General features: G+C 42.1%; 2 protein-coding genes across 4 annotated transcripts in view; both read right to left on the minus strand.

Annotated features, from left to right (window-relative positions):
* Positions 1–1,086: 1,086 nt before the first annotated feature.
* On the minus strand, positions 1,087–15,213 carry tmem255b (transmembrane protein 255B). 2 transcript variants are annotated; one of them, XM_039647002.2, is made up of 9 exons: positions 14,705–15,213; positions 13,126–13,268; positions 12,495–12,557; positions 6,290–6,379; positions 6,120–6,197; positions 4,659–4,744; positions 4,417–4,576; positions 4,178–4,327; positions 1,087–3,228 (listed from the first exon to the last, which is right to left on the minus strand). In XM_039647002.2, the coding sequence occupies exons 1-9, from the start codon at positions 14,742–14,744 to the stop codon at positions 3,004–3,006; spliced, it is 1,035 nt and encodes a 344-aa protein (XP_039502936.2). In that variant the 5' UTR covers positions 14,745–15,213; the 3' UTR covers positions 1,087–3,003. The 2 variants fall into 2 exon arrangements, with proteins under 2 accessions (XP_039502936.2, XP_088988722.1); XM_089132596.1 differs by lacking the exon at positions 14,705–15,213 and having other exon boundaries at positions 13,126–13,398.
* A 74-nt stretch (positions 15,214–15,287) lies between these two features.
* Positions 15,288–24,837, minus strand: part of cenpe (centromere protein E) — a 31,353-nt gene continuing 21,803 nt past the window's right edge. The window contains exons 40-55 of one of the 2 annotated variants that reach the window (XM_089132594.1): positions 23,541–23,624; positions 23,349–23,465; positions 23,072–23,260; positions 22,854–22,934; positions 22,452–22,559; positions 22,189–22,371; positions 21,494–21,709; positions 20,349–20,555; positions 20,065–20,268; positions 19,120–19,263; positions 18,510–18,622; positions 18,324–18,421; positions 17,993–18,101; positions 17,117–17,367; positions 16,315–16,371; positions 15,288–15,677 (exon numbers count right to left, since the gene is read on the minus strand). In XM_089132594.1, coding sequence (XP_088988720.1) covers positions 15,553–15,677; positions 16,315–16,371; positions 17,117–17,367; positions 17,993–18,101; positions 18,324–18,421; positions 18,510–18,622; positions 19,120–19,263; positions 20,065–20,268; positions 20,349–20,555; positions 21,494–21,709; positions 22,189–22,371; positions 22,452–22,559; positions 22,854–22,934; positions 23,072–23,260; positions 23,349–23,465; positions 23,541–23,624 — 2,286 coding nt within the window. In that variant the 3' untranslated portion in view covers positions 15,288–15,552. The remainder of the gene's footprint in view (positions 15,678–16,314; positions 16,372–17,116; positions 17,368–17,992; positions 18,102–18,323; positions 18,422–18,509; positions 18,623–19,119; positions 19,264–20,064; positions 20,269–20,348; positions 20,556–21,493; positions 21,710–22,188; positions 22,372–22,451; positions 22,560–22,853; positions 22,935–23,071; positions 23,261–23,348; positions 23,466–23,540; positions 23,625–24,837) is intronic. The other variant, XM_089132595.1, reaches the window with a different exon arrangement.

Genomic DNA, 24,837 nt, shown 5'->3' on the forward strand with positions numbered 1-24,837 from the left:
GATCGCCCGTCTGATATACACAAGCCGATTTATAGCTCATGTTTAACCACTAGACACAGAGCCCGCGGGAAACGCAAGAATGACTAGCCGGGGCAAGGCTGTTGCAGGCGGGGTACATGAGCGCTGAGCACCCGCTGCCCGGTGATCGCCTGGAACTCCGAAAACGTCAGATCAATTTTATAAAATAGGCGCTATTTTTTATAAATAAACCACAGATTTGAGCTTTAAACAACTATATTCTCGTCTAAAAAACTCTTAAACGACATTTCGTGACCCAATAAGACAAATATTTTTGAAAAACACTTCACCACACACACCGGCTTCCTTTATCTTCGGAGTTTCTGCTCCCGAACAGCACCTCTCCCCTACAAGGATTCTGGGTAATATCCCATAGCAAAGCGAGGTCTGATGCGCACTAAGGGTGCATTAAGTGCCCTTTTGATCACCCCTGGAGAACACTACTAGAGGATTGGGACACCCTACGGTCTTGCACCCCTTAGCGAGAACGCGCATTGAGGGGCACAAGGGCGCAAACTGTGCGGATATTGGGACAGGGCCACACACAGTTCACGCTGGATGGATGTAGTACTAAAACAATATAATGTAACATTTAAATATCGTATTTCTAACTTGTATCTTTTATTTTGCTTAATGAAACTGCCTTTCAAACATTATTACTTCGGCAGTGTGAGACAAATATTGTTCCTCTGACTGTCCAAAGAGGAGGGTGTGAATATTTATACAAGATTTAGCCATTTAAACTTCTCTTAATTATTCAGTAAAACTATATGTTTTATTAATAAATAAAACGAACAAACTAGTCAGAATAAAAGCTTTCTTTTAGTTTATGTAACAGCCACAGTCAAGCACATGCCCAAATCAAACCCGAGTGTAGTAATGTTTGCTGTCTTGTAAACATATCGAAGTATGACTGAAAAGACAATATCAGAGCTGTTTTTTTGTTTTGTTGTTGTTTACCATTTACATGCAATTGTTGTATACCTCCAATCTTAACAATAAACTAATCAAGTTTATTACTGACCAACTTCTAAAAAGAGAATTTGTAAAGAACAGCACGCACACACACTTGTTTAAATACATTTATGTTGTTAATAAATAACAATAAATTGTTTTTGTACCAGCAATATTTCCTAGTTTTGTTTTTCACTGTAGAAATGTCAAATGTCATGATTTGTCAATGCAAGAGAGTACCGGCACCCCTTTTCTCTCCCACTTCAAGCACTGGTCGGAGCTAATCCTAATGCAAAGACGACATATGAGGAGAAAATAAAGGGAATCAAAGGACTGGATCCTTATGAGTGACTCTGGCCAGGAGAAGTCAACCTGTTGCCCAACTTCCAGCACCCATATATATACACAACTATATTAAATATTAGAGCATACACACACAAAGTTTTCAGTAACTTCAAGTCGCTGCAGCAGGCCCAAGTGGGGTGGGTCCAGGACCTGGAGATTGTAAAAGTGGGGCCGTTTAAATGTATGCTATTCCACTCTCATCGCTCTCTGTCATTTTTCATGTAGTCAGAATCCTTGTCAAGATTGCTGGAGTGTGTGTGTGTGTGTGTGTGTGTGTGTGCCAGTCACACCGCCAGCGTCTTGTAGCTGTGTGTCGCTGGGCTGCTGTGATGCCGCGGGCGTTCGTAGTGCTGTCGCTCTAATGTTACTGGTAAACTACACGTCTAGCCATATCTATACAAAATACCATCACAAGTGATATATACAACTATATAATTTTAATTTGACTTGGAGTAAATGCCTTTTAAGGCTAAAAAGAAACCGTATGCTGTTGAGAGAGTGTTCAGTGGATTAAATCAGTTACTAGATTAACGATCGACAAGTATTTTGACAAATAATCAATTTCCTTGTCCCTAATAGTCAGCGTAATTGATAATTACAGTTTACAATACAGCATAGACGGCATCTTGTACACTGTGCCGCGGATTCCTAACATGCTTTGCATACGTCACTGGTGACGTCACATTAGCAGTGAATACACGGATCCCTGGAAAATTCAGTCAGTGGCAGGGAAAGAGTTAATCATTTACATTAGTTAATACGAACACTATAATTCTCTTCAGACGATCTGATCTGCCCTGAGAAGACGACAGAAGCGTTGTGTTGTCCGCTTGAGTTATGACTAGAGTCGGACACATTTCACAATACAACAGTGTTTAAAACGGCTCAATGGATCAAACTATGAAGATCCCACCAAAGGAACACGAGTTAACACTCATCCTTCCCTGGACATTTTCTTTTACATTTTTTAAATATTGAGTGCATCGAAGGGATCAAGACCCTGGGACTTTTGTCACACTTGGACCACTAATACAGCACTAATTCGAGAAGTTTTGTGGTTGAAAGTAACAAATTGGGTCAATCTGACCCCTTAGGAATGCTTCAGCACACATAGAAAACCCTACAAATGCTAAAACTTTACCAATAAATGACTGTATAATGTGTGTGTGTGTGTACTGAAGAGAAACAGGCTTTAGGACCCAGCGGAACAGCTCCTCTGCTCCATATAGAGATATAAGCCCATCTAGAGGCATGAAATATCATGTGTTATTATTATATTCCACAAGAGCTCACAGACTCCTGATAGAAGATATTTAGAGCTCAATTAAAAGAGTTACGCATGAAATTGTGAGTTATTTTGAATTTAAGTTGAAAGAATGTGAGGAATGTGCTTAAATTACTAGATTTTATTAATAAATAATAAATAAAAAGGTAAATAAAATATTGCATCCAAAAAAATAGAAAAAAATAATATCAAAATGAAATAAAATAAGCTTTCTGGAAAAAAAATAACGTCTAATTTTAGGGCTTCGGGTCGTGGTGACCCATGAGGGAAGGATGAGGGTTAAACATGGTTTTGGAAACTACCAAAGAACAACATCGATCACATTTGCTACGAGAAACACTGACGATTACAGAGGTAATTAGCGGCGATGGTCACGTAGATCTTTACGGGTCAGAGGTGTTTCAGCAGGCGTAGGGAGGAGGCTTCTCGAAGGGCCCTAAGGAGTGAGCGTAGAGCGAGGGAGCGTTTGGAGTCAGCATGTATGCACTGGTGTCCTGAGACTGGGTTTGGGTCGGTCCGGTCGGGTTCGTCCCGCTCTGTGTCGCCGGTGGAGTCTCATTGGACGGGGAGTTCGAGACCTCGGGGGTGGGAGGAGCTGCGGATGGAGCCGGGTAACCGTTCAGATGCTGGAGGACAAACAATCAGAAATAACGTCACAAATCAGACCAGATTAAAGCATTATTTGCCTTCTTTAAACTACATTTTATTTAAATTGTTAAAATATTAAAAATGTTAAAATGTCCTAATGGAACCAAATATCTCTTAATGGATCAAAACCGACCAACGTTTAAATCTGTTAACGGAAAAAAAAAATAACATCTGACATTTAAATATGTAAACGGAAAAAACATACAATATTTGAATCTCTTAACGAAAAAACAAACATCTGATTTTTAAAACTTTTAACAGAGAAAAACAAACATCCAACGTTTAAATCTTTTAACGAAAAAAAAACATCCGATGTTTAAATTTTTTAACGAAAAAAAATCTGCCGTTTAAATCTGTTAATGGAAAAAAGCGTCTGACATTTAAATCTGCTAACGAAAAAAACATCTGACGTTTAAATCTGTTAACGAAAAATTCAGATGTTTAAATCTGTTAACGAAAAAAAACATCTGAAGCTTAAATCTGTTAACGAAAAATTCAGATGTTTAAATCTGCTAACGAAAAAAAACATCTGACGTTTAAATCTGTTAACGAAAAAAAACATCTGACGTTTAAATCTGTTAACGAAAAAAACATCTGAAGCTTAAATCTGTTAACGAAAAAAACATCTGATGTTTAAATCTGTTAAAGAAGCAAAAACATCCAACGTTTACATCTGTAAATAGATTACGGATTACTCCATCATAGGGGTGACAGTATGACGTTCTTTAAAGCTGCTTTGAAAGGAAGTGTAATGTGAAAAGCACTACACAATACACACAAAATAGAATTTGACATTTGCAATAATTCAGTCTCAGTGTTAGCGATTGACCAGCGATGTCATTCTGTATCTAATGAAAGTCATTCCCGCTCTAATGAATATTCCATGCTGATGCGTAGAAGCATCACCGCGGCAACAGAGACGCTCACCTGCATGGGCAGAGAGTAGTTGGGGTACGCGGGGAGCGTTTGTCCCGACGGGCAGAAGCCGCTGTAGGAGATCATGTGCTGACTGGGATTGTACAGGATATGAGGGGGCGGAGCCGGACTGGGTGTCATGTGACTGTGAGCCACAGGAGCCTGAAAACACACACACATCATGTGAGAGCTGATCATGTGTTGAATCGTGAATGTTATGAGACTGAATCATGAATGTTAGGAAGACTCGCCAGGTCTTTGAAGGCTCCCAGTACGGCAGCGGTGATGATTCCCAGAAACACACCGAGAATGTTGAGCGTCACACAAGCCCACATCAGACGGTACAGATTCACCACGTCCCAGCAGCTGCTGACGCCCGTGAACGCGTAGTAGTGACCGCTGTAGTCCACGCTAACACACACACACACAAAGACACTGTTACTGCACACACACACACACACACACACACACACACACGCGCGCAGGGACTCACCTGTCGCAGTGGTATAAGTCACAGCAATAGCAGGTGTTGGTCTTCACCTTCAGTTTACACGGGTTACCGTAGGAATTACAGTGAACCTGACAACACAAGATCTTTAAACTTCACATTGTGTGTTAGGAATATTGTAGATTTCATGACAGACTGATTGAGACGTTCCTCACGTCGGATAATTGTTTGACAAATGAATAAACTTAAATGGAAATGTATATATTTTAAATGACAATTGGCAACACTTGATTATTAAAGGAGTAGTTCACTTTTGAAAAAACTTTTGCTGATAATTTACTCGCCCCCGTGTCATCCAAGATGTCCATGTCTTTCTTTCCTCAGTTGAAAAGAAATTAAGGTTTTTGATGAAAACATTCCAGGATTTTCTCCATATAATGGACTTCAATGGGAACCAAACGGTTCAAGATCCGAATGAGAGTTTCAGTGCAAACTGTTCAAAGGGCTTTAAACGACACCAGGCGATGAATAAGGGTCTTATCAAGCGAAACGATCGCTTATTTCAAAACTTATTCCAAAAATGTAACTTTTCTAAGGACAAATGCTAGCCTTGCTCTATTCTGTGAGGCGCGTTTGTAACGTCACGTAATACGTAATTACGTTCAAAAGGTCACGGCGACGTAGCCGGAAGTACAGAATCAAAATCGTCCGACATCGTTGTTTTACCTTTTAATTCCTTTTTTTTGTAAACGGCGTTTGAGTTAGTTTTCACGTTCAACCTATGCGTTCAACTTGTAAACACTGACTCTGTACTTCCGGCTACGTCGCCCGTGACCTTTTGAACGTAATTACGTATTACGTGACGTTACAAACGCGCCTCACAGAATAGAGCAAGGCTAGCATTTGTCCTTAGAAAAGTTACATTTTTAGAATAAGTTTTGAAATAAGCGATCGTTTCGCTTGATAAGACCCTTATTCATCGTCTGGTGTCGTTTAAAGCCCTTTGAACAGTTTGCACTGAAACTGTCTTTTGGACCTTGAACCGTTTGGACCCCATTGAAGTCCATTATATGGAGAAAATCCTGGAATGTTTTCATCAAAAACCTTAATTTCTTCTCGACTGAGGAAAGAAAGACATGGACATCTTGGATGACACGGGGGCGAGTAAATTATCAGCAAAAGTTTTTTCAAAAGTGAACTACTCCTTTAATACTAACATCTCTTCTATTCTAAATAAAATAAAAATAAGTTCATGTGCTGTGTTAGACTAAACTGGGACGGGTCACAGCACGTTTCACTGCTTCTATTGCTGTCCTCATTTGTAAGTGGCTTCGGATAAAAGCATCAATGCTAAATGATTCAATGTAAAAGAATGAAACGGATGTAATGTTCACATGTGACCAGCAGAGGGAGACAGAGCACACGATCAGCGGCTGATTCCTGCAGTTGTGATCAGTGTTAGCGCTGCAGGGTCGAGTAATGTTCATGATCTGAGCAGGAACACACCTCAGCGTAGTAGCTGTCGTAGGAGTAAGAAGAGCTGGAGTAAAACTCACAGCGGCCCTCCATCAGCGGCCTCCTGTCCTACACACACACACACACACACACACACACACAGAGTAACTCGTGGTGTTCTGCATGAGCAGAGAGAGAGACACATGTGAGCAGACACTCACGATGAACTCGGCCGCGATGATGCCGTCGATGATGGAGCAGAGGAAGCACGACACCACGCCGAGACTGATGAAGATGATGGACGCCACCAGCTGACGACACAAACACGTTAAACAACATTTTAGAGAATATTGCAGCATACAGTATATTATTCATCATGTTCCTCATAATCTTGAATCAGAATCAGCATCTCTTCTTTTCCCTGATGATGAGGGCGGGGCTTTAACCTGTCACTCACATGAGATCAGCCAATAGCAATGTGTGGGTAAACATGATGCTGAATATAAAACACACACATTCGAACTGCGGGGTCAACCACACAAACCCATCCCTGCAGAGGTGTGTAAGTGTGTGTGTGTGTGTGTGTGTGTGTGTTCTGCAGGTGAACTTGTAATAAAGTAAATGTAGAGTCTGCTGGCACAGTGCATTATGGGTGATTTACTGTCCCGCAGAGGAACGACACATGCAGGGGCGCGCACACACACACACACAGAGTGCCATCAAGTCGCTGGGTGTGTTTAATCAAGAGTTCTGAGCAGCTGAAGCTGTAAATACTGACCAGATAAAACTCACACACACACACACACACGAGCGGATCACAGTGACTCTTACAGCATCTGAGACACACACACACGTTCACTCACACATACTCTCTCTCTCACACACACACACACGTTCACTCACACATACTCTCTCTCTCTCACTCACACACACGGTGATGATATATTCATAAAAACAGATAATGTTGGTTTCTGACACAGCCTCACACTGTCCAAACAGATGTGATCAAATCAATCACAAACCACAGCCAATCAAAAGAGAGTGTGGGCGGAGTCTCTTCAGCTGACTGCACTCACCACCAGATCAATCACAAACTACAGCCAATCAGAAGAGAGTGTGGGCGGAGTCTCTTCAGCTGACTGCATTCGCCACCAGATCAATCACAAACCACAGCCAATCAGAAGAGAGTGTGGGCGGAGTCTCTTCAGCTGACTGCATTCGCCACCAGATCAATCACAAACCACAGCCAATCAGAAGAGAGTGTGGGCGGAGTCTCTTCAGCTGACTGCACTCGTCACCAGATCAATCACAAACCACAGCCAATCAGAAGAGAGTGTGGGCGGAGTCTCTTTAGGTGACTGCACTCGCCACCAGATCAATCACAAACTACAGCCAATCAGAAGAGAGTGTGGGCGGAGTCTCTTCAGCTGACTGCATTCGCCACCAGATCAATCACAAACTACAGCCAATCAGAAGAGAGTGTGAGATTTGTTGATGTTGTTTGGTTTGTGTGTGTGATGGTTTGGGATGTTCTGTAATTTCTTTATTTCTATGGATGTTAAAGAGCAGCGGTTGTGATGTTTTTCATATTTTTCACGCACATATCGTCACTGATATTCTGATGTATTCTGAAACTCAGTTCATTACACATGAAATAAAGCTCAGTCTGTCATGTGACGTGTGTAAGCTCAGAGTCCACAGGTGTGTGTCGGTCAACGAAACACGGCTAACACGCTCTCATGCTAACAGCGCCTCACAGATCCACATCCATCACTCGTTAATGAGCTGCAGCTTTACGACCGTGTCTTTTCCTGCTTAATTACGCTAACTAAATTCATTGGTGATAAACCAACCAGACGAAAACATCACATGACCTCCAGAACGAGCCAATAAAACGAGTCCTCTGAGCTCATTAAAGCTGAAACTAACACTGACATCAATCCAAACCACATCATCATCATCTCACACACACACACACACTGAACCAACAGCGTTAGTGCGTCAACCAAAGCGGGATGATGGGAAAACACAATCACATCATAAAAAAGTATTTTTAATTTTGATTTAATAGATTTTTTCATGGATATTTGATGGTGTGTTTTATTGGTTTGCATTCGAGAGAGAGAGAGAGAGAGAGAGAGAGAGAGGTGACGTGTTGTGTCTGAGTTTGAGAGCTAGCGCGACAGACTCTGAACACGGACGCTTTAAAGATGCATGTGAGAAGATCCATGTCAGAAACTCTACACCGGCTCTCTGCTTACAGTGACCACTCCAGTGTCAGACCAGTCTAAACCAGTCTACACCAGCTCTGCTGACTAACACCAGCACGAGGGATTAACAGTTAAAACACACACACACACACACACACAGTCACCAGTGGTTTGCTTAGTTGGGGACATTTAGAAACACACATGAACACTGATTCGACATGTTCATGTGTGTTTGAATCAGCATCGTTCAGTTCGTCACAACTCAAACACGCATGAACACTGAGTCGTGAAGAACTGAACGATTCTGATTCAAACAGGCATGAACGAACTGAACGATTCTGATTCAAACAAGTACTAACACGGAGTCGTGAAGAACTGAACAATTCTGATTCAAACAGGCATGAACACTGAGTCGTGAAGAACTGAATGATTCTGATTCAAAGAAGCATGAACGCTGAGTCGTCAAGAACTGAACGATTCTGATTCAAACAAGCATGAACAATGAGTCGTGAAGAACTGAACGATTCTGATTCAAACAGGCATGAACACTGAGTCGTGAAGAACTGAACGATTCTGATTCAAAGAAGCATGAACGCTGAGTCGTCAAGAACTGAACGATTCTGATTCAAACAAGCATGAACACTGAGTCGTGAAGAACTGAACGATTCTGATTCAAACAGGCATGAACACTGAGTCGTGAAGAACTGAACGATTCTGATTCAAACAGGCATGAACACTGAGTCGTGAAGAACTGAACGATTCTGATTCAAACAGGCATGAACACTGAGTCGTGAAGAACTGAACGATTCTGATTCAAACAGGCATGAACACTGAGTCGTGAAGAACTGAACGATTCTGATTCAAACAGGCATGAACACTAGGTGCGTTCGATTCAACAGGGTCCCTACGCAGTGTTCACTGCTCCCTACTCCCTGAACACGGTATATCAGTTGAAGTGGACTTCACTGACTTCCTGTGAAGTGATGTATCAATGTTCCCTTATTCCCCATGCCGTTTGCAGTGCGCTTCGAACTGAACATGTTCGTTCCCTTCGAATTGGAATCTCACTTAAGATGGCGAAATACCCTGTGAAGTCCACTTCACAGTCCACTTACGGTCGAATGGAACGCACCTACTGAGTCGTGAAGAACTGAACGATTCTGATTCAAACAAGCATGAACACTGAATCGTGAAGAACTGAACGATTCTGATTCAAACAAGAATGAACACTGAGTCGTGAAGAACTGAACGATTCTGATTCAAACAAGCATGAACGCTGAGTCGTGAAGAACTGAACGATTCTGATTCAAACAAGCATGAACGCTGAGTCGTGAAGAACTGAACGATTCTGATTCAAACAAGCATGAACGCTGAGTCGTGAAGAACTGAACGATTCTGATTCAAACAAGCATGAACGCTGAGTCGTGAAGAACTGAACAATTCTGATTCAAACAAGCATGAACGCTGAGTCGTGAAGAACTGAACGATTCTGATTCAAACAAGCATGAACGCTGAGTCGTGAAGAACTGAACAATTCTGATTAAAACAAGCATGAACACTGAGTCGTGAAGAACTGAACGATTCTGATTCAAACAAGCATGAACGCTGAGTCGTGAAGAACTGAACAATTCTGATTAAAACAAGCATGAACACTGAGTCGTGAAGAACTGAACGATTCTGATTCAAACAAGCATGAACGCTGAGTCGTGAAGAACTGAACGATTCTGATTCAAACAAGCATGAACACTGAGTCGTGAAGAACTGAACGATTCTGATTCAAACAAGCATGAACAATGAGTCGTGAAGAACTGAATGATTCTGATTCAAACAAGCACGAACACTGAGTCGTGAAGAACTGAACGATTCTGATTCAAACAAGCACGAACACTGAGTCGTGAAGAACTGAACGATTCTGATTCAAACAGGCATGAACACTGAGTCGTGAAGAACTGAACGATTCTGATTCATTAACAAAGCTTCTTTGATGGAAGCACATCGGACTGCACTAAAGTTTCTTCATAGTGAAGAAATGACCTTTAGATGATGGAAATGTTCTTCACACTGAGAACGAGACGGTCTTTCCTGAGAGGTCGCGAGGGTTTACCTCTAACGAACGAAGCGCTACATAACTCCAGGAGCTTGTTCTCTGAGGCGGAAGGCGATGATACGAGAACATCTGAATCATCATCATCCTGACGGCTCGTTCCATTACAGTCGTGCTTCTGCAGCGTTTGACCTCCAAACTCTCTGGCGACAATGTTCTGGTCACTTCCTCTAATCTCCGAGGGGTCAGAGGTCACGGGACTGTGTCTTCAGGAAATGAGGGCTAAAGCTGCAGTGTGATACGGGCTGTTGCACATTAATGTGCTCATCTGAGCGCCGGGTCTCCGCTTACTGTGTGTGTGTGTGTGTGTGTGTGTGTGTGTGTGTGTGTGAACCTATAGAACTGCCTTGTGTAACGAAGCGTGTGCATGTTGATTTTGTGAATGAGTGTGTGTCTGCTCATTAAATGTTAAAGTGTGTACTGGGATCAGAGCTCAGGACACAACAGAAGCCTAAATCACACGCTGACGTCTCGCAGACTAACGACACGTCTCCATGGTTACGGACACACAACTTCCCTTCACTACGGTATCAGTCTGATGGAGTGTGTTTTGGCAACCTCACAGAATGCATTAGTCACAAAGCAACACCAATGCATTCAATGTGGTTGCTAAGGTGTTTCTATGTGACGACTGTATTCTGTGTGGTTGCTAAGGTGTAAATATGTGTCTGCAATGTGCTCAGTGCAGTTGCTAGGGTGCTTATAGTATGTGACTAATATGTTCAAGGTTTAAACTAAGCTGTTGCTATGTGACTGTACTGTATTCTTTGTGGTTACTAGGGTGTGTCTATGTGACTAATGCTTTCAATCTGGTCCCTAAGGTGCTGCTATGTGACTAATGTGTTCTGCGTGGTTGCTAGGGAGTTACTATGTGACGAATACATTCAGTGTAGTTGCTAGGGTGTTGCTATGTGACTATACTGTCTCCTGTGTGGTTGCTAAGGAGTTGCTGTGACTAATGTGTTCAATGTGGTAACTAATGTGTTGCTATGCAACTGTAATGTGTTCTGTGTGGTTGCTAGGGTGTTTCTATGTGGCTAATATGCTCAATGTGGAAACTAAGCTGTTACTCTGTGACTGCATGGTGTTGTGTGCTTGCTTTGGGACTGATGCGTTCTATGTGGTTACTAAGGTGTTACTACGTGACCATAATATGTGCTTTGTGGTTGCTAGGGTGTTGCTATGTGACTGTTCAATATGGTTACTAAGGTATGTGACTGTTTTGTGTGGTTGCTTGGGTTTTGCTTTGTGACTAATGTGCTCAATGTGGTTACTAAGGTGTTGCTATGTGACTAAAGTGTTTTGTGTGGTTGCTAGGGTGCTCAATGTGGAAACTAAGCTGTTGCTCTGTGACTGCATGGTGTTGTGTGCTTGCTTTGGGACTGATGCGTTCTATGTGATTACTAAGGTGTTACTACGTGACCGTAATATGTGCTTTGTGGTTGCCAGGGTGTTGCTATGTGACTGTTCAATATGGTTACTAAGGTATGTGACTGTTTTGTGTGGTTGGTAGTGTTTTGCTTTGTGACTAATGTGTTCAATACGGTTACTAAGGTGTTGCTATGTGACTAAAGTGTTTTGTGTGGTTGCTAGGGTGTTACTATGTGACGAATGCATTCAGTGTGGTTGTGACTATACTGTGTGGTTGGATAACACCACCCTAGTAACCACACATGACACATTATAGTCTCATTGCAACACCTTAGCAACCACATTAAAGTTGCATCATGGCGGTGAGTTTTAGATCCGTCTGGTGATGCGTTGAGTTGATCAGGACAGGCACTGAAGGTCGGACGCTTCATCTAGTCATCAATGCTAATCTGATTCACCCAAAACTTCACCTGATCTGTCAGCCAATTACGCTCCGCATTACCGAGCGCGTGTCCAATCGCGCTCATCGATCTGACAGCGGATGGGCATAAACACAGTGCACTGGCCCATCTCTCACGGGTAACATTATCCCAACTATATTTCACAAGCACAGAAACAGACAGCACCTGAAATACACAGGCTGTGATTGTATTGACGAGCCATTACGTCCCTCAGAGAGCCGATACTCCGCGACGGAAATAGACCTGAAGACATTTCTGGCAGGTTTGAAGTGGTACTCACCATCGGCCTGCGATTCTCCACCAGGTTCAGACCGACGACTCCCAGGAACGCTCCGAAGCTCAGCTGCCGTCCACGAGAGGACAGAACAACAGTCAATCACAACTTCAACGTAATCTTTAATGAAAATAATGCAGCCGAATAATGACAGACTTTAAAGGTGCAGCGTGTGATTTTAGCAGCATCTAGTGGCGAGGTTGTGAATCGCACTCAACAGAGACAGCAGTGATCGTCTGAGACAGCAGAGAGTCGCCAGTTAAACAACGGTTTCCAAGAGATTGTTTTTACTTTATTATTCAGTAAATTGACGTTATTGAGAATAATATTGTTACTCTCAGTTTTTTATTTGCTGACTTTAGTTTCGCTTCTTTGTATGAAGAACAACATAAACACATTTGTCCGCTCATTTGTCCGTAAGCGGACCCGCGGTGTGTGTAGAGAGAAACGCTCAATCTAAGCTAATAAACTCACAACGCTTCATTATGTAAGGGTTTACACACCTCTGATCCTCCTGGATATCACACACTGCACCTTTAAGGCTCACACTGCTGCTGCTGTCCTGGTGTTTTATTGCACAAATGAAAGGACAAAACACAGAGTTCATTAAAGTAATGAAGTGTGAAGTTCTCCTCACTATAATCCCAGGATAGTATCCAGACACGGCCACGTTATCCGTGTGTGTGGCCGACAGGAGCCCGACCACCAGAACCAGAACCGAGAGTCCGAACAGAGACACGGAACACCAGAGAGCCGTCCGCCGGCGCTTCACGAACACATCTGCACACACACACACACACACACACACACACACACACACACACGTCTTGGACTGCTTTATGTTGTCACGTCTCCTCATCTATCCAGCGCTTTAACACTATAGAGTCTCACAGCAGCTTTACAGTGCTAACAGGAGATTACAGTCACAGAGAGCAGATCTAGAATAAAGTTATTGTGCAGATAAAGTTAGTTTTGATTGATTCCCTTCTGAATCTGTTGTAAAGATCATTAGTGATTATAATGGGAGTGAATGGAGGAGGAGATTTTGAAGCCCTAAAATGCTCATCACCATCATCATGCCTGCAGGGGTTAATACAGGCCTTCTGAAGCTGAGAAACACATCCATATTCATAACTTTATAAACTATAATCAGAGTCTAGTTCCAGCGGAAGAGTGACCTCTGACCCGATGCATGACGAACATGGCAAAACAAAAAAACAGATCACTAATTAGAGTCTAAAAATAGGATTTAGAAAGAGAAAAGTGGGAGGAGCTTGAGTTTGTCTGAATGATAGAGGCGTCGACTTTCACCTGATGCTCATACATCACGCATTGGGTCAGAGGTCACTCATGCGTGGGGTCAGGTCACTCTTCCATTGGAACTTGACCACTTGACTCGTGTACGGCCGTTACCGGAAGTCAGTGATTATAGTTTATAAAGTTATGATGAGGCACTTTTTTGAGCTGTAATTATATAAACTCAAAGCTCAAAGAACGAGTAAATTATGGGATTATTTTTATTTTTGAGCGAACTATCCCTCCATGTGATCATTTTGCTAAAACTATCGGAATGTGACTTTTGAAAAAGCAACCTTTAAAACACGTTAAACAGACATACAACTAAAATGTTTCGCGAAAAAACGTTCCGTGAATGACGTATAAATAATGTTTCCTGCCAATGCTTTCAGAACATTATTAAACACCAATAACTTTGAACGAACGTTTTTTTATATTCGAGAGAACGGTCCGCTTTATAGCAAATCTCACGTGCTTGAATATGAAGATATTATAAACATTTCCATCTGTAAAAACTGCCGTGAAACGATTTAATACACAAATATAATTGGCTTACATTAGAAACACACGGACAATAAACGTGTCGAACATTAGTGTGTTATGTTAAATACAACAAAATGCAAAACTATCATTACGCATAACCGAGTTTTAAAAAAAACCCTCCGCCTTCACTTCATGCATGATACAGCTATTATAAATAATACTTAGTTTTTCAATAGAATAAATTCACCTTTTAAATAAATGATTTTAAATGCATGACACCTATACAAATAAAGAACACAAAACGCAGTGTTTCTTCTTAATGAAATATATCTGTGGGGTGTATAAACTTCCTCTTCAGTTGGACAGTTATTACAGATCGGATATGTTATTATAAAGAACAAACACTCTAATAACATGATTAATTTATCATAACTCACCCGCTGGATCCGCGTTGGTCTGCGGCGCGTTCTGCTGCATCGCGTCTGATCTTACACACACACACACACACACACACACACACACAGAATCTTATCCACAAAATAAAGTTTATATTTTCCTCCGTGTTTTTAATAATTCCTCTCAGGTAAAGTGTCGCGCGCGGGACTGACAACAAAAACTCACGCGACTGAGGAGCTGACGGTGACGCACGAGCGGGGCGCGCGCACGAGCACACACACACACACAGTATAATCTATTTTACGGGGTTCAAAAGAAAGAGCTTAAAGCTTTAGACATTCTCTGGCTTGACTGTTAAGTTTTTGAAGACAGACTTTGAATGACAACACTCGTCTAAACACATCTTAAAAACAGAAAAATATCTACTCGATTGATTGAAATAATTTTTTAACCAAAGGTATTTTGTTTTAAATTTAAATTAAATGCATTTAATATTTGTATTTTTATTTTTACATTTTCTTCTAACCCCAGTTTGAAAAAAAGAGGTTTGAAGCAACTTCATGAACCATAAACATTCAATCCCACTGAAACACAATAATGGATTTCAATAATCAAGCGGAAGAATACTCTGAAAAAACATCGACTTTATTTACAGAAAACATAACAACATAAAAAAGAGAAAAGAAGTTTCTTCATGGACAGACAGCGACTGAGTTTAGAAGATCAGGGCGTTAGCGCTCACGTTAGCATCGTCAATGCGTTAGCGTTCACACTGCGTCGGACAGGCGTTAGAGTTCGCATTAGCATCAGTGCCGTCACTGCGTCGGACAGGCGTTAGCGTTCACACTGCGTTGGACAGGCGTTGGCGTTCACGTTAGCATCAGTGCCGTCACTGCGTCGGACAGGCGTTGGCGTTCACGTTAGCATCAGCGTCGGGCTCCGAGGCAGAAGCGCTGGGAATCTGCCACCAGTCGTCGAGAGTTGCGGCGCTTGACCCCACGGCGGCGCTGGACTCTGAAACGACATTCATTTCTATTAAACATTATGAAATTACATTAATTCTGAAAAGCAGCTCTACAGGAGACAGTGGCATTATTCAGATCAACTTAATCAATTCAGTAACGGTCAATACTGCAAAAGTTCATCAATTATGAAAAATTCTATTAATATTATTCAGCCCGATGTTGATTCAATTAAGTTTAATTAGTCTCAATGTTACAAAGTTCATTTAGTAGAGATGCTTCACAGCCGAGCTGCATTTTTCTTAACTATTCATATGTATAAGATCTGAAAAATGACGCTGCTGAGTTTGAGCATGGACCGTTGTTGACCCGAACTGAATAAGTTGTGCTGAATGACATCATCTGGTGTAGAGTTGAAGCCATTATTCAGTTCAGGCTGTGGAGTTCTCAGTGTCCGATCACCAATACTGTACGAGCGTTAATCATCGTTTAACCCTCACATGGGCCAGGAAGTGAAACTCCAGTAACACCCCAGTGACACGCGTGAACCCGCCACACAACCGGCCAATCAGGAGTGAGACTCATATTCGGCAGGATTTCATATCCCTCTGAACCCCCAGTGATACACAGTGTCCCCACAGCAGGTTAGTGAGAACCCCAACACACACACACACACACGTGCAGTTTACCCTCATCATCACTGTCAGAGGAGTCCAGGAGCGGCCCGGCCGACGAACACGACACCTCTGACAACACACACACACACACACACACACACACACACACACACAGAGAGCATGTGAACTCCAGCGCCAGACATGTTCAATTAAAAACACACAGCACTGGTTCCCGAGTGATGCATGTCATTCACGTGCCTAACGTGTGTGTGTGTGTGTGTGTGTGTGTGTAGTGCTGAGCTTTACTCAGCTTTCACGAGTTTCCACTTTACCATCCGAACCACATCGTCATGTGACTTCAGGCAGGTCGCGGAGAGATTTGCTCCAGCGGTATCTATCGGACTCCACCGTTGTTAAAAGCCAACCGGAAGAGCCGTATCTCTACTAAAGGACGTACTTGCGGTCTTCAGTTTTTTCGTGACAGGCCTACAGCTTCAGTTTTTTTTTTTTAATAGTGAAACTTTAATTTTATTATTTACTTCCACACAATTCTGGACAAAGATACTAAATAGAGATGAGATAAAACAATAAGATGTAAATCACTAGAGGTTCAGACGAAATCATTAAATACATCGTTCAATCAGAACGAATCATTCCAGTATTCGATGACTCGTTTGAAGACTTGATGAACTGGATGAACTCGTCATCACCGAGGAATAAGGTCCGATCTTTAAACGATTAATCCTGCAGCTCTAATTAGCATTTTTGAACTCAGTCACCCCACTAGCTCTAGGATGATGTCAGGGTAAGGGTTAGCTGTGTGGTCAGGGTCAGGGTAAGGGTCAGCAGTGGGGTCAGGGTGCAGGAGGAGTACCTGGCATGGTCCCGAGGCTGGAGTTGTCGAAGAACTGCGTGGGCCGTCCGAGGGCGAGGGGAGCGCTGGAGCGCGAGTCGAAGATCTTGCTCTTGGGCGAGTCGAAGGCTCTCTTCGGGGAGTTGACCTCGGTCTGGCTCAGGGGCGGCTGCCGCTTCTTCGGAGTGCATGGAGCGTCTCTCACGCTCTCCTTGATCTTATACGCTCGCCGCTTCCACTTGTGGAGCTCCTCCTGCTGCTTGCTCACCAGACTACAGGACGACACGCGGTTGACGAGGGTTAGGACCGTAAATATATACACACACACACACACACACTACTCGTCAAAAGTTTTGGATGGGTATGATTTTTAATGTTTTTCAAAGAAGTCTTTTTTGCTGTCCAAAGCTGCATTTATTTGATTTAAAAAAATAAAAAAATAAAAAAATAAGAGAGTAATATTGTTAAATAAATTCAGTATTTAATAATATAAATTCAGCTTTAATCACAGGAATAAATTACACTTTACTGTATATTCACATCGAGAACAGCTGATTTACATTAGAATAATATTTTTTTTTTTATTAAATCAAATGTAGCCTTGGTGAGCAGAAGGGACTTCTTAAAAACAAGATCGTTCCGATCCAAAACTTGTGACTGGTAGTGTGTGTAGTCACAACTCATCCTAAAAACACACAGATATCTTTTGTTCATATCGCAGAGCGAGAACACCAACGTTTGCTGACATCAGTTCATTTACAGCCAATAACTCAAACATGCTGCTCGCCACATCTAGAGTCACTCCTGTATGGCGTTCACACACTTTAGAGGATTCAGGCCACTCTGAAACACAGAGATCTAAACCGCAGACAGGAAGTGATGTTGCAGTGCGGTTACCTCTCAAACTGAGCGTTCTTCTTCTGAAGCTCCTCCACCTTCTCTTTGAGGGACGAGACCGCTCTGGTGTTTGAGCCCAAATTCAGGACAAACTCGTCCCCGTCTGCGACTGCAGAACACATTTACAACACTTATAGAAGTCACATGACAACACTGAATCCATTCCTCTTAAAGGGCTAGCTCACCCAAAATAAATTGTCAATGCCCTTCAAAACAACAAAGTTAAGCAAGTTAAACTAAGAGTACTTTGAAAGACCCTGAATTCATTTTTATATTTTTAAAGCATTTGACCATGTGATCGTTCAGTTCTACACAGACTAGACTCGCTCACATGACTGCTCGTCGTCCTGCTGCTTCTTCCTCAGGCTCTCCTTCAGCTTGCGGATCACGTCGGCTCGGTGCTCCAACATGGAGCTCATCTGGGCCATTCTAGGAGGAAGGAATCACAGAAAACGTTACACACTCTCCCCAGTCTCGGATCTGCACGACGCTAACAGGCTCCAGTCACAGCACTCACTCCTTCTCATGGCTGGTGGAGACTGCGATGTGATCCAGCTCCATTTTGACGAGTTTGTCCTTCAAGTCAGCGAGTTCAGCGGCAGCCGGTGTCATGTTCCTCTTAAACTGGACCTGCACGACAAATTTAAGGAGAAATACCAAGCATGAGGCGGAGAGATACAAACCACAGGTGAAAAACACCTGACGGTATTGCAGCCGTGACGCTAGCTGTGTTAGCATCACAAGTAGCGAGTTTAACTTTATTTGTGTGTGTGAGACGCTTCTGGAAGGAAATAAACCCCCTCACTCTGACTTTCAGAAACACCAAACCAACATTAGAGATGCTGCGAAGCCATTGGTTACTCCAGTTATCCAATCACAGCCGAAGCTGAGCCACATGAGGTTATTTTTTATTTTTATTTTTTTTATTGACATTGCAAGACATAAAATACACTTTTGGTCATATTTTTTACAACATATTTGTCCTTGTCCTACATCATCATTTTTTTCCAAAATGAAACTCAATAATAAAAAATAAGTAAATAAATAAATAATTAAAAAACAAACAACAACAAAAAAAACATGGTAGCAAGAACAACACATGAGGTTATTGAGGGATTCATACGAACCTCTGCCTCTTTGAGTTTAGCCTCCAGGCTGTGAACGAGGCCTTGCTTCTGCTTCAGCTGGGCACTGAGCTCCTGGAGCTGGAGCCGTGTCCGGTGCGCAGAGTCCGCCTGAAGCTTCAGGTCCTCCGTCTGCTCCAGAACCTCCTGCCAGACACACAACGGGGAGCACTTCACCATCACACACTCAAGCAATGAATTTGTAATAACATTGATTCATTTTTGTGGATCTTAATAAAAAAATAGAGGGAAAAAAAGTCTAATTTCACCAGAAGATCCAATCTTGAATTTTTTTATTCAATTACAAGGTTAAATGTGCAGTAAGAATTACAGCTAGTGGATGAAACCGGTACTGCAGTCCAAAATCTAAATATCAGAGATCCCTTGACAATGAAAGCCAAGGAGAAGTTGATTTATCCATGTTTTAATATGCTCTCGAGGATTTTTAGGTTGCGTGGAATCTGCAATCTCTGACCCGGTGTGTTTTTACGCTGTGTTTGAGCCACAATACAAAAACCGACTGACAACACTGAACATGTAAAAGTAAAATAACTGGCTTTAGAAGTGTTTTTCAAAGAAACGAGGATGTGAACTTAACCTAAATATCTGCAAAGATGGTATTTTTATGCTTTAGTAGAGTGAATATGAAGAGTTCAGATGCAAAAGCCTCTAAATGCCATTTGAAATTTTCTTCTTTAATGATGATTTTTATCAAACTTGTATATTTAAGTTCAGTAATTTCACTTAAATAACAATTAATAGGTAATTATCATTGCCATTTAAGTGCAATCACTGAACTTAAATATACAAGCTTGATAAAAATTATCATTCTAGAAGAAAATTTCAAATGGCACTTAGAGGCTTTTGCATCTGAACTCTTCATATGTGCACCAACATATGCATGGATGAATTGTTCACAATAAGATGCACATTAGACCCGCCGCGTACCTCCACCTGCTTCTGCGTTTGCTGCAGCCGCAGCGTCAGACTGAGATTGTCCTGCAGGAGTTCGGCCTCAGCTTTGGGAAGGGTGCCGTTCAGCGCTTTCAGCAGAGTCGCAGTCTCTCTTCTCAGATCCTTCAGCCGCCGCTCAGACTCAGACGACGACGACAAGAGCGGCGAGATCTCAGACTCGCAGTCGTTCATCAGAGCCTGTTGACGAGCACAGATTGGTCAGGAAAGAGCAGCAAGACGAAAACAGATAAAACCATTTCGAAACATGCATCACTCACAATATAATGTGCATTTAGAAGCTCGACGGCTTTAGTGCGACGCGTGATCTGTTGCTCGTGGAGCTGTATAATAGCGGCGGACTGAGGAGACGTTAGCAGAGCCTTGAGATCCGAGAGCGCACGAGTCCTGTGCTGACGCTCCTCTGACACAAGCACCGAGTGTTTGGCTACACCGTCCTCTAGGACCCTCAGAACACACTCCAATTTCTGATGAACATAAAATAAGACACTTATTTCAACATGGAAAACTACAGTCAACTCATTTATTCATCCATCAGTATGGAGTACCACAAGGCTCAGTACTAGGACCGTACAAGTACATGCTACCCTTGGGAGATATCATTATTAAACACGTTAGTTTTCACCGCGACACTGATGATACTCAGCTTTACTTTTATTTGGGGAAACATACATCTTTTCTTTAATGAAACATACCAATTAAAAAAACGTACAGATGATATAAATAATTTACAAGCACTTAATTCTGTAAACAAACAAAAAAGTTACAATAAAAAAATTATAATAAATAAGCAATAATTCTAACACTTGATGGCTGCTGTCAAGTCCTCGTCATCAGTTAGGAAACTGGGTGTGGAATATTTCTATGAAAACCAAATTTCTAATTTTTTTAAAAATATATTTCAATTAAGACAGGCTTGTTTATCTCAAATGCAGAACAGCTAATTCACCTATATAATATAGATTGATTCAAAGCAGCTTCTCAGAACAAAAGTGTCAATTATGAAAGCTCAACTCAGTTTAATGTTGATTCAATTCATTTTAATGACTATGAAAAATTATAGAGGGGACAATTATTCAGCTTATGTTCACAAGTTCAATAGTGTCAATCTTGCAAAAATCAAGTAACTGAATCAACATTGAACTGAACTAAGCTGAGTAATTGTCTTTTCTAGAGCTGCTTTATGATTTTCAAAAGTGATTTTTCCAATTTTGACACTATTGAACTGAACAACTATCAAATCAGCAATAAAGCAGCTCTAGACAAGACTATAGTGCCAATATTAGCTCAATAGTGTTAATCCATTATGACAGGAACAAAAAAAATGGGTATTTGTGTATTTTCAGGAGTAATAGCGAATGGTTTTTGATGGTGGCCCATTGCCAAACACTGAATATGACCCCACCTGCAGGAACTGTTGTCGTCTTTCCACCAGCTGTGACAGTCTCTGATCCCAGACCTGCTGTAGGTCGTCCTGAAGAGCGGGCGAACCCTGTGCCGGAGCCCGAGCCGTGAGAACGAGCAGGTCCTGCAGTCGGGACTCCTCGAACAAGGCCACGTCACGCTGGACCTCCGTCTCGAAGAGAGTCTTGCAGCGCTGCGCTCGTCTCCTGCACGCCTCCTTCAACAGAGTTTCGCTTACGTTAACAATACAGTAACGGTGTAACGATACACTCATGTCAAGATGCGATATTATTGAGATACTCCAAGACGTATGGTAAAAGGTTAACAAAAAAAAAAAAGTACTGTTGATTTAAAATGCTAAATGCTAAAAAGTCTATTCATTTACACACACAACATAAAACCAAAAGCACAGGACAATAGAGACACCAGAATAACAATATTCATAATTATGAAGCTGAAAACGCAGAATTATGTTAGACAAACATGCTTGCACTCTGACTATATTTAAAATAATGTATGCCACTTTACTGGTAACAGACAGCTGACATTCTCAGGCCCACAAATATTCACACAGTGCATTATATATAGTAGTTTAATGAAGTTATGACAATAAAACTATACACAGTCACGATCCATAGTAGCATTTTTGTATTGCGGTATATTGTTCAAATGAGATAGGTCTCTGCTGACTCTTACCGCCATCTTGACCAGCACGTTGTTCAGTCTAGTGGTTTTTGTTGTGTGCATCGCGTGGACGTTTCTCTGCGCCACTGGAATGAACTGGATCAGCGGAAAGATCACGGCCCATTCGTCACGGTTCACGTCATGTAGCGCGTCAGTGGGTCGATCCACGATCAGCTGGAGCTTCGCAAAAGCCGCCTTCACATGGAAGTAAAACCCCACGTCAGATTTCTGGTCAGAGTTTTGAGTTCACATGTTTCAGAGTCGTCAACATTTACCTGCAGCTTCTCCTCAGACGCATGAATCTCAGAAACCAGGCGTGCGGAGCGGTGTTTGGACTGCGCGCTACTCTGATCCGACACGCTAGCGTTCACCTCAGTGAGAGACTGAAACACAATGACACTCGCTTTAAAAACAAGTTAACATTAAAAGGGAAAGTTCAGCCAAAAATGGGACAACATGGGAGGAAATGACTGAGTAAATTAGGCTTTTATTCATTTAAACACAAAGTGCGCATCGCATATAGAACCTTAAGCAACTCACTGGTTAGAGGGACAAAAACATCTCATGTTTTTTAAGAAATATCTTATTTAGACGTTCAAATATTCTGGGTTTGGAATATGGGGGAGAGTAAATGACAGAATGTCTAATCTAAGCTTAGATCTGGTTATCAGACTCACCAGACTGAGCGAGTGGACTTCAGATTCCAGCAGGATCTTCTGCTGCTCCAGTTGCTCTGCTTTAGACTCGATGTGTGTCAGCTGTGTGGAGAACAGCCGGGTTAACACAAACATGCGCTTCCTAACCAGTGAACACGTCCCTGGAGGTATGATCCACGCTCACACACACTTGAAAGGAGCCGTTGAGTGTGAGTTCAAGTGCCCAGATTAACACTCACCGTGTGCTCGCTCTTCTGCAGATCGAGCCTCAGCTGATCTCGCTCCTCCCTCGTTCTCCTCAGCGTCTCCAGGAGTTCGTCCTTCTCTCCTGTGAGCGAGCTGAGGTTCGTTTGGAGGGTCTGGATCTCGGTGGTGAGCTGGTTTCGCACGGCACTCAAAGCCGACAGATCTTCACTCATCTGACTCAACTGAGAGGAAACGGGATAAGAGATTCAGCATGGAATCATTCAGCCGTCACGTGACGTGTGAGGGAATCTTGTGTGTTTTCTCGTTCACCTTGTGCTGAAGCTGTGCCTCGTTCACTGCGCTCCGCTCCACCAGTTCGGCCGTCTCCTTCTGCTGCTGCTTCAGCTCCTCCTTACTCACGTGGAGCAAATCCTGGTACATTTTAGACTGCAGGAGAGAGCGAGAACAGTCAGTGGTGTGGAGGATGTCAGCTGACGTCACAGCGATGGCATGAGTGCTCACAGTCGCCGCTGCCTCCTGAAGGTCCGTCTGGATCCGCTCTCTCCGACCCCTCAGAGACTCCAGCTCCTCCGTCAGGGCCTGAATCTGGACAACCGCACAACATGAGGGATGGGGATTGTGAGTGATCAAACTGGTTGCACTTTTCCTACATTAAAAGCCCTCTGAAATAAATTAGTTTTTTAGCTTTTAGTCTTAAGGTTTTGAATACGCTTCCAAAACAATCGCATTTAGGAGATAAGCATTCAAAACTTTTTTTATTTTTTGGTATTTTTATGACATCACATCTTCGGTCCAATTAAACGCTCTCTAGAATCTGAAGCCCCGCCCCTCTGCTATAAACACCACTTGGTTGCTCAAACGCTCCAGTTTTATAGCGGTTTCGGAATGAAATGCCTAGAGTTTATCCACATCTACTGTTGAATCCAGCGCATCATCAGCGCTCGGAGCCGCTTCCAGTGTGTGAGCTAAACCAAATGCTATTGGCCGTTTCCAGGAAGTTCACTTTGTTTCGAACTCCACAAAATAACCTTGTTATTGACTTGATCTTGTTAAATCACATCATGCCAGAACGTTCATCAATTTACAAAGTATATCGGGGCCTTTACGGGAGTGAGAGCGGTTTGATGGACTCATTGCAACACGGCTCCATTTTATTTTAATATATATATATATATAAGAGCCAGACCGATATATCAGCCGACTGATATTAAGCTTTTTCCAAAATATCGGTATCAGCAGTCATAATGGCCGATAAATGAATATTTTTAAAAAAAACAAAAAACGGACGAAACATGCTTCAATCATCTCTCCTTGGCCTGTTGTATTGAAAATGTATATTTTAATGTATATTAAAATGTATATTTTACTTGCAGTATGATTTAACTATTGCTAAATTATGGCTCATCATAGACTAGCTAACCAAAAAGCTAGCTAACGCCACTATCATCAGTGGAAGACCGCTAATGTTAACATTAATGAGCTTGGAAACCACAATGAACTTTTTCTGCCTAAATAAAGTAATGATTACTGTATTTATAACTAGCATATCTCTAGTTACAGTCCCTGCATTGTAAAATGTAAGTTATATTTTTGAGGAGTGAACATTTAGACATAGAGAAAAAGTATCAAACGTATCTTGTGCAGAAAAGTTAGCTTTTCTTTTACACGTGTGTGAAATCCAACAATATTTAATAAAAAAATAAATAATAATAATCGGCCGATATATCGGAATATCGGATTTTAAAACCCCAAAATATTTGTATCGGTATCGGCTTTCAAAATCTTTTATCGGTCGGGC

This window comes from Pimephales promelas, chromosome 6 (genome assembly GCF_988280905.1).
Source record: "Pimephales promelas chromosome 6, fPimPro1.hap1.1, whole genome shotgun sequence".
In the NCBI taxonomy this organism is placed as follows: Eukaryota; Metazoa; Chordata; class Actinopteri; order Cypriniformes; family Leuciscidae; genus Pimephales; species Pimephales promelas.

Coding starts and splice junctions, on each gene's coding strand:
- tmem255b (XM_089132596.1), bottom strand. CDS start 13,347: ATGAGGAGACGTGACAACATAAAGCAGTCCAAGACGTGTGTGTGTGTG. Junction 12,558..13,125: donor GATACTATCCTGGGATTATA/GTGAGGAGAACT, acceptor CGTGGACGGCAG/CTGAGCTTCGGAGCGTTCCT. Junction 4,577..4,658: donor GACTTATACCACTGCGACAG/GTGAGTCCCTGC, acceptor TGTGTGTGTTAG/CGTGGACTACAGCGGTCACT.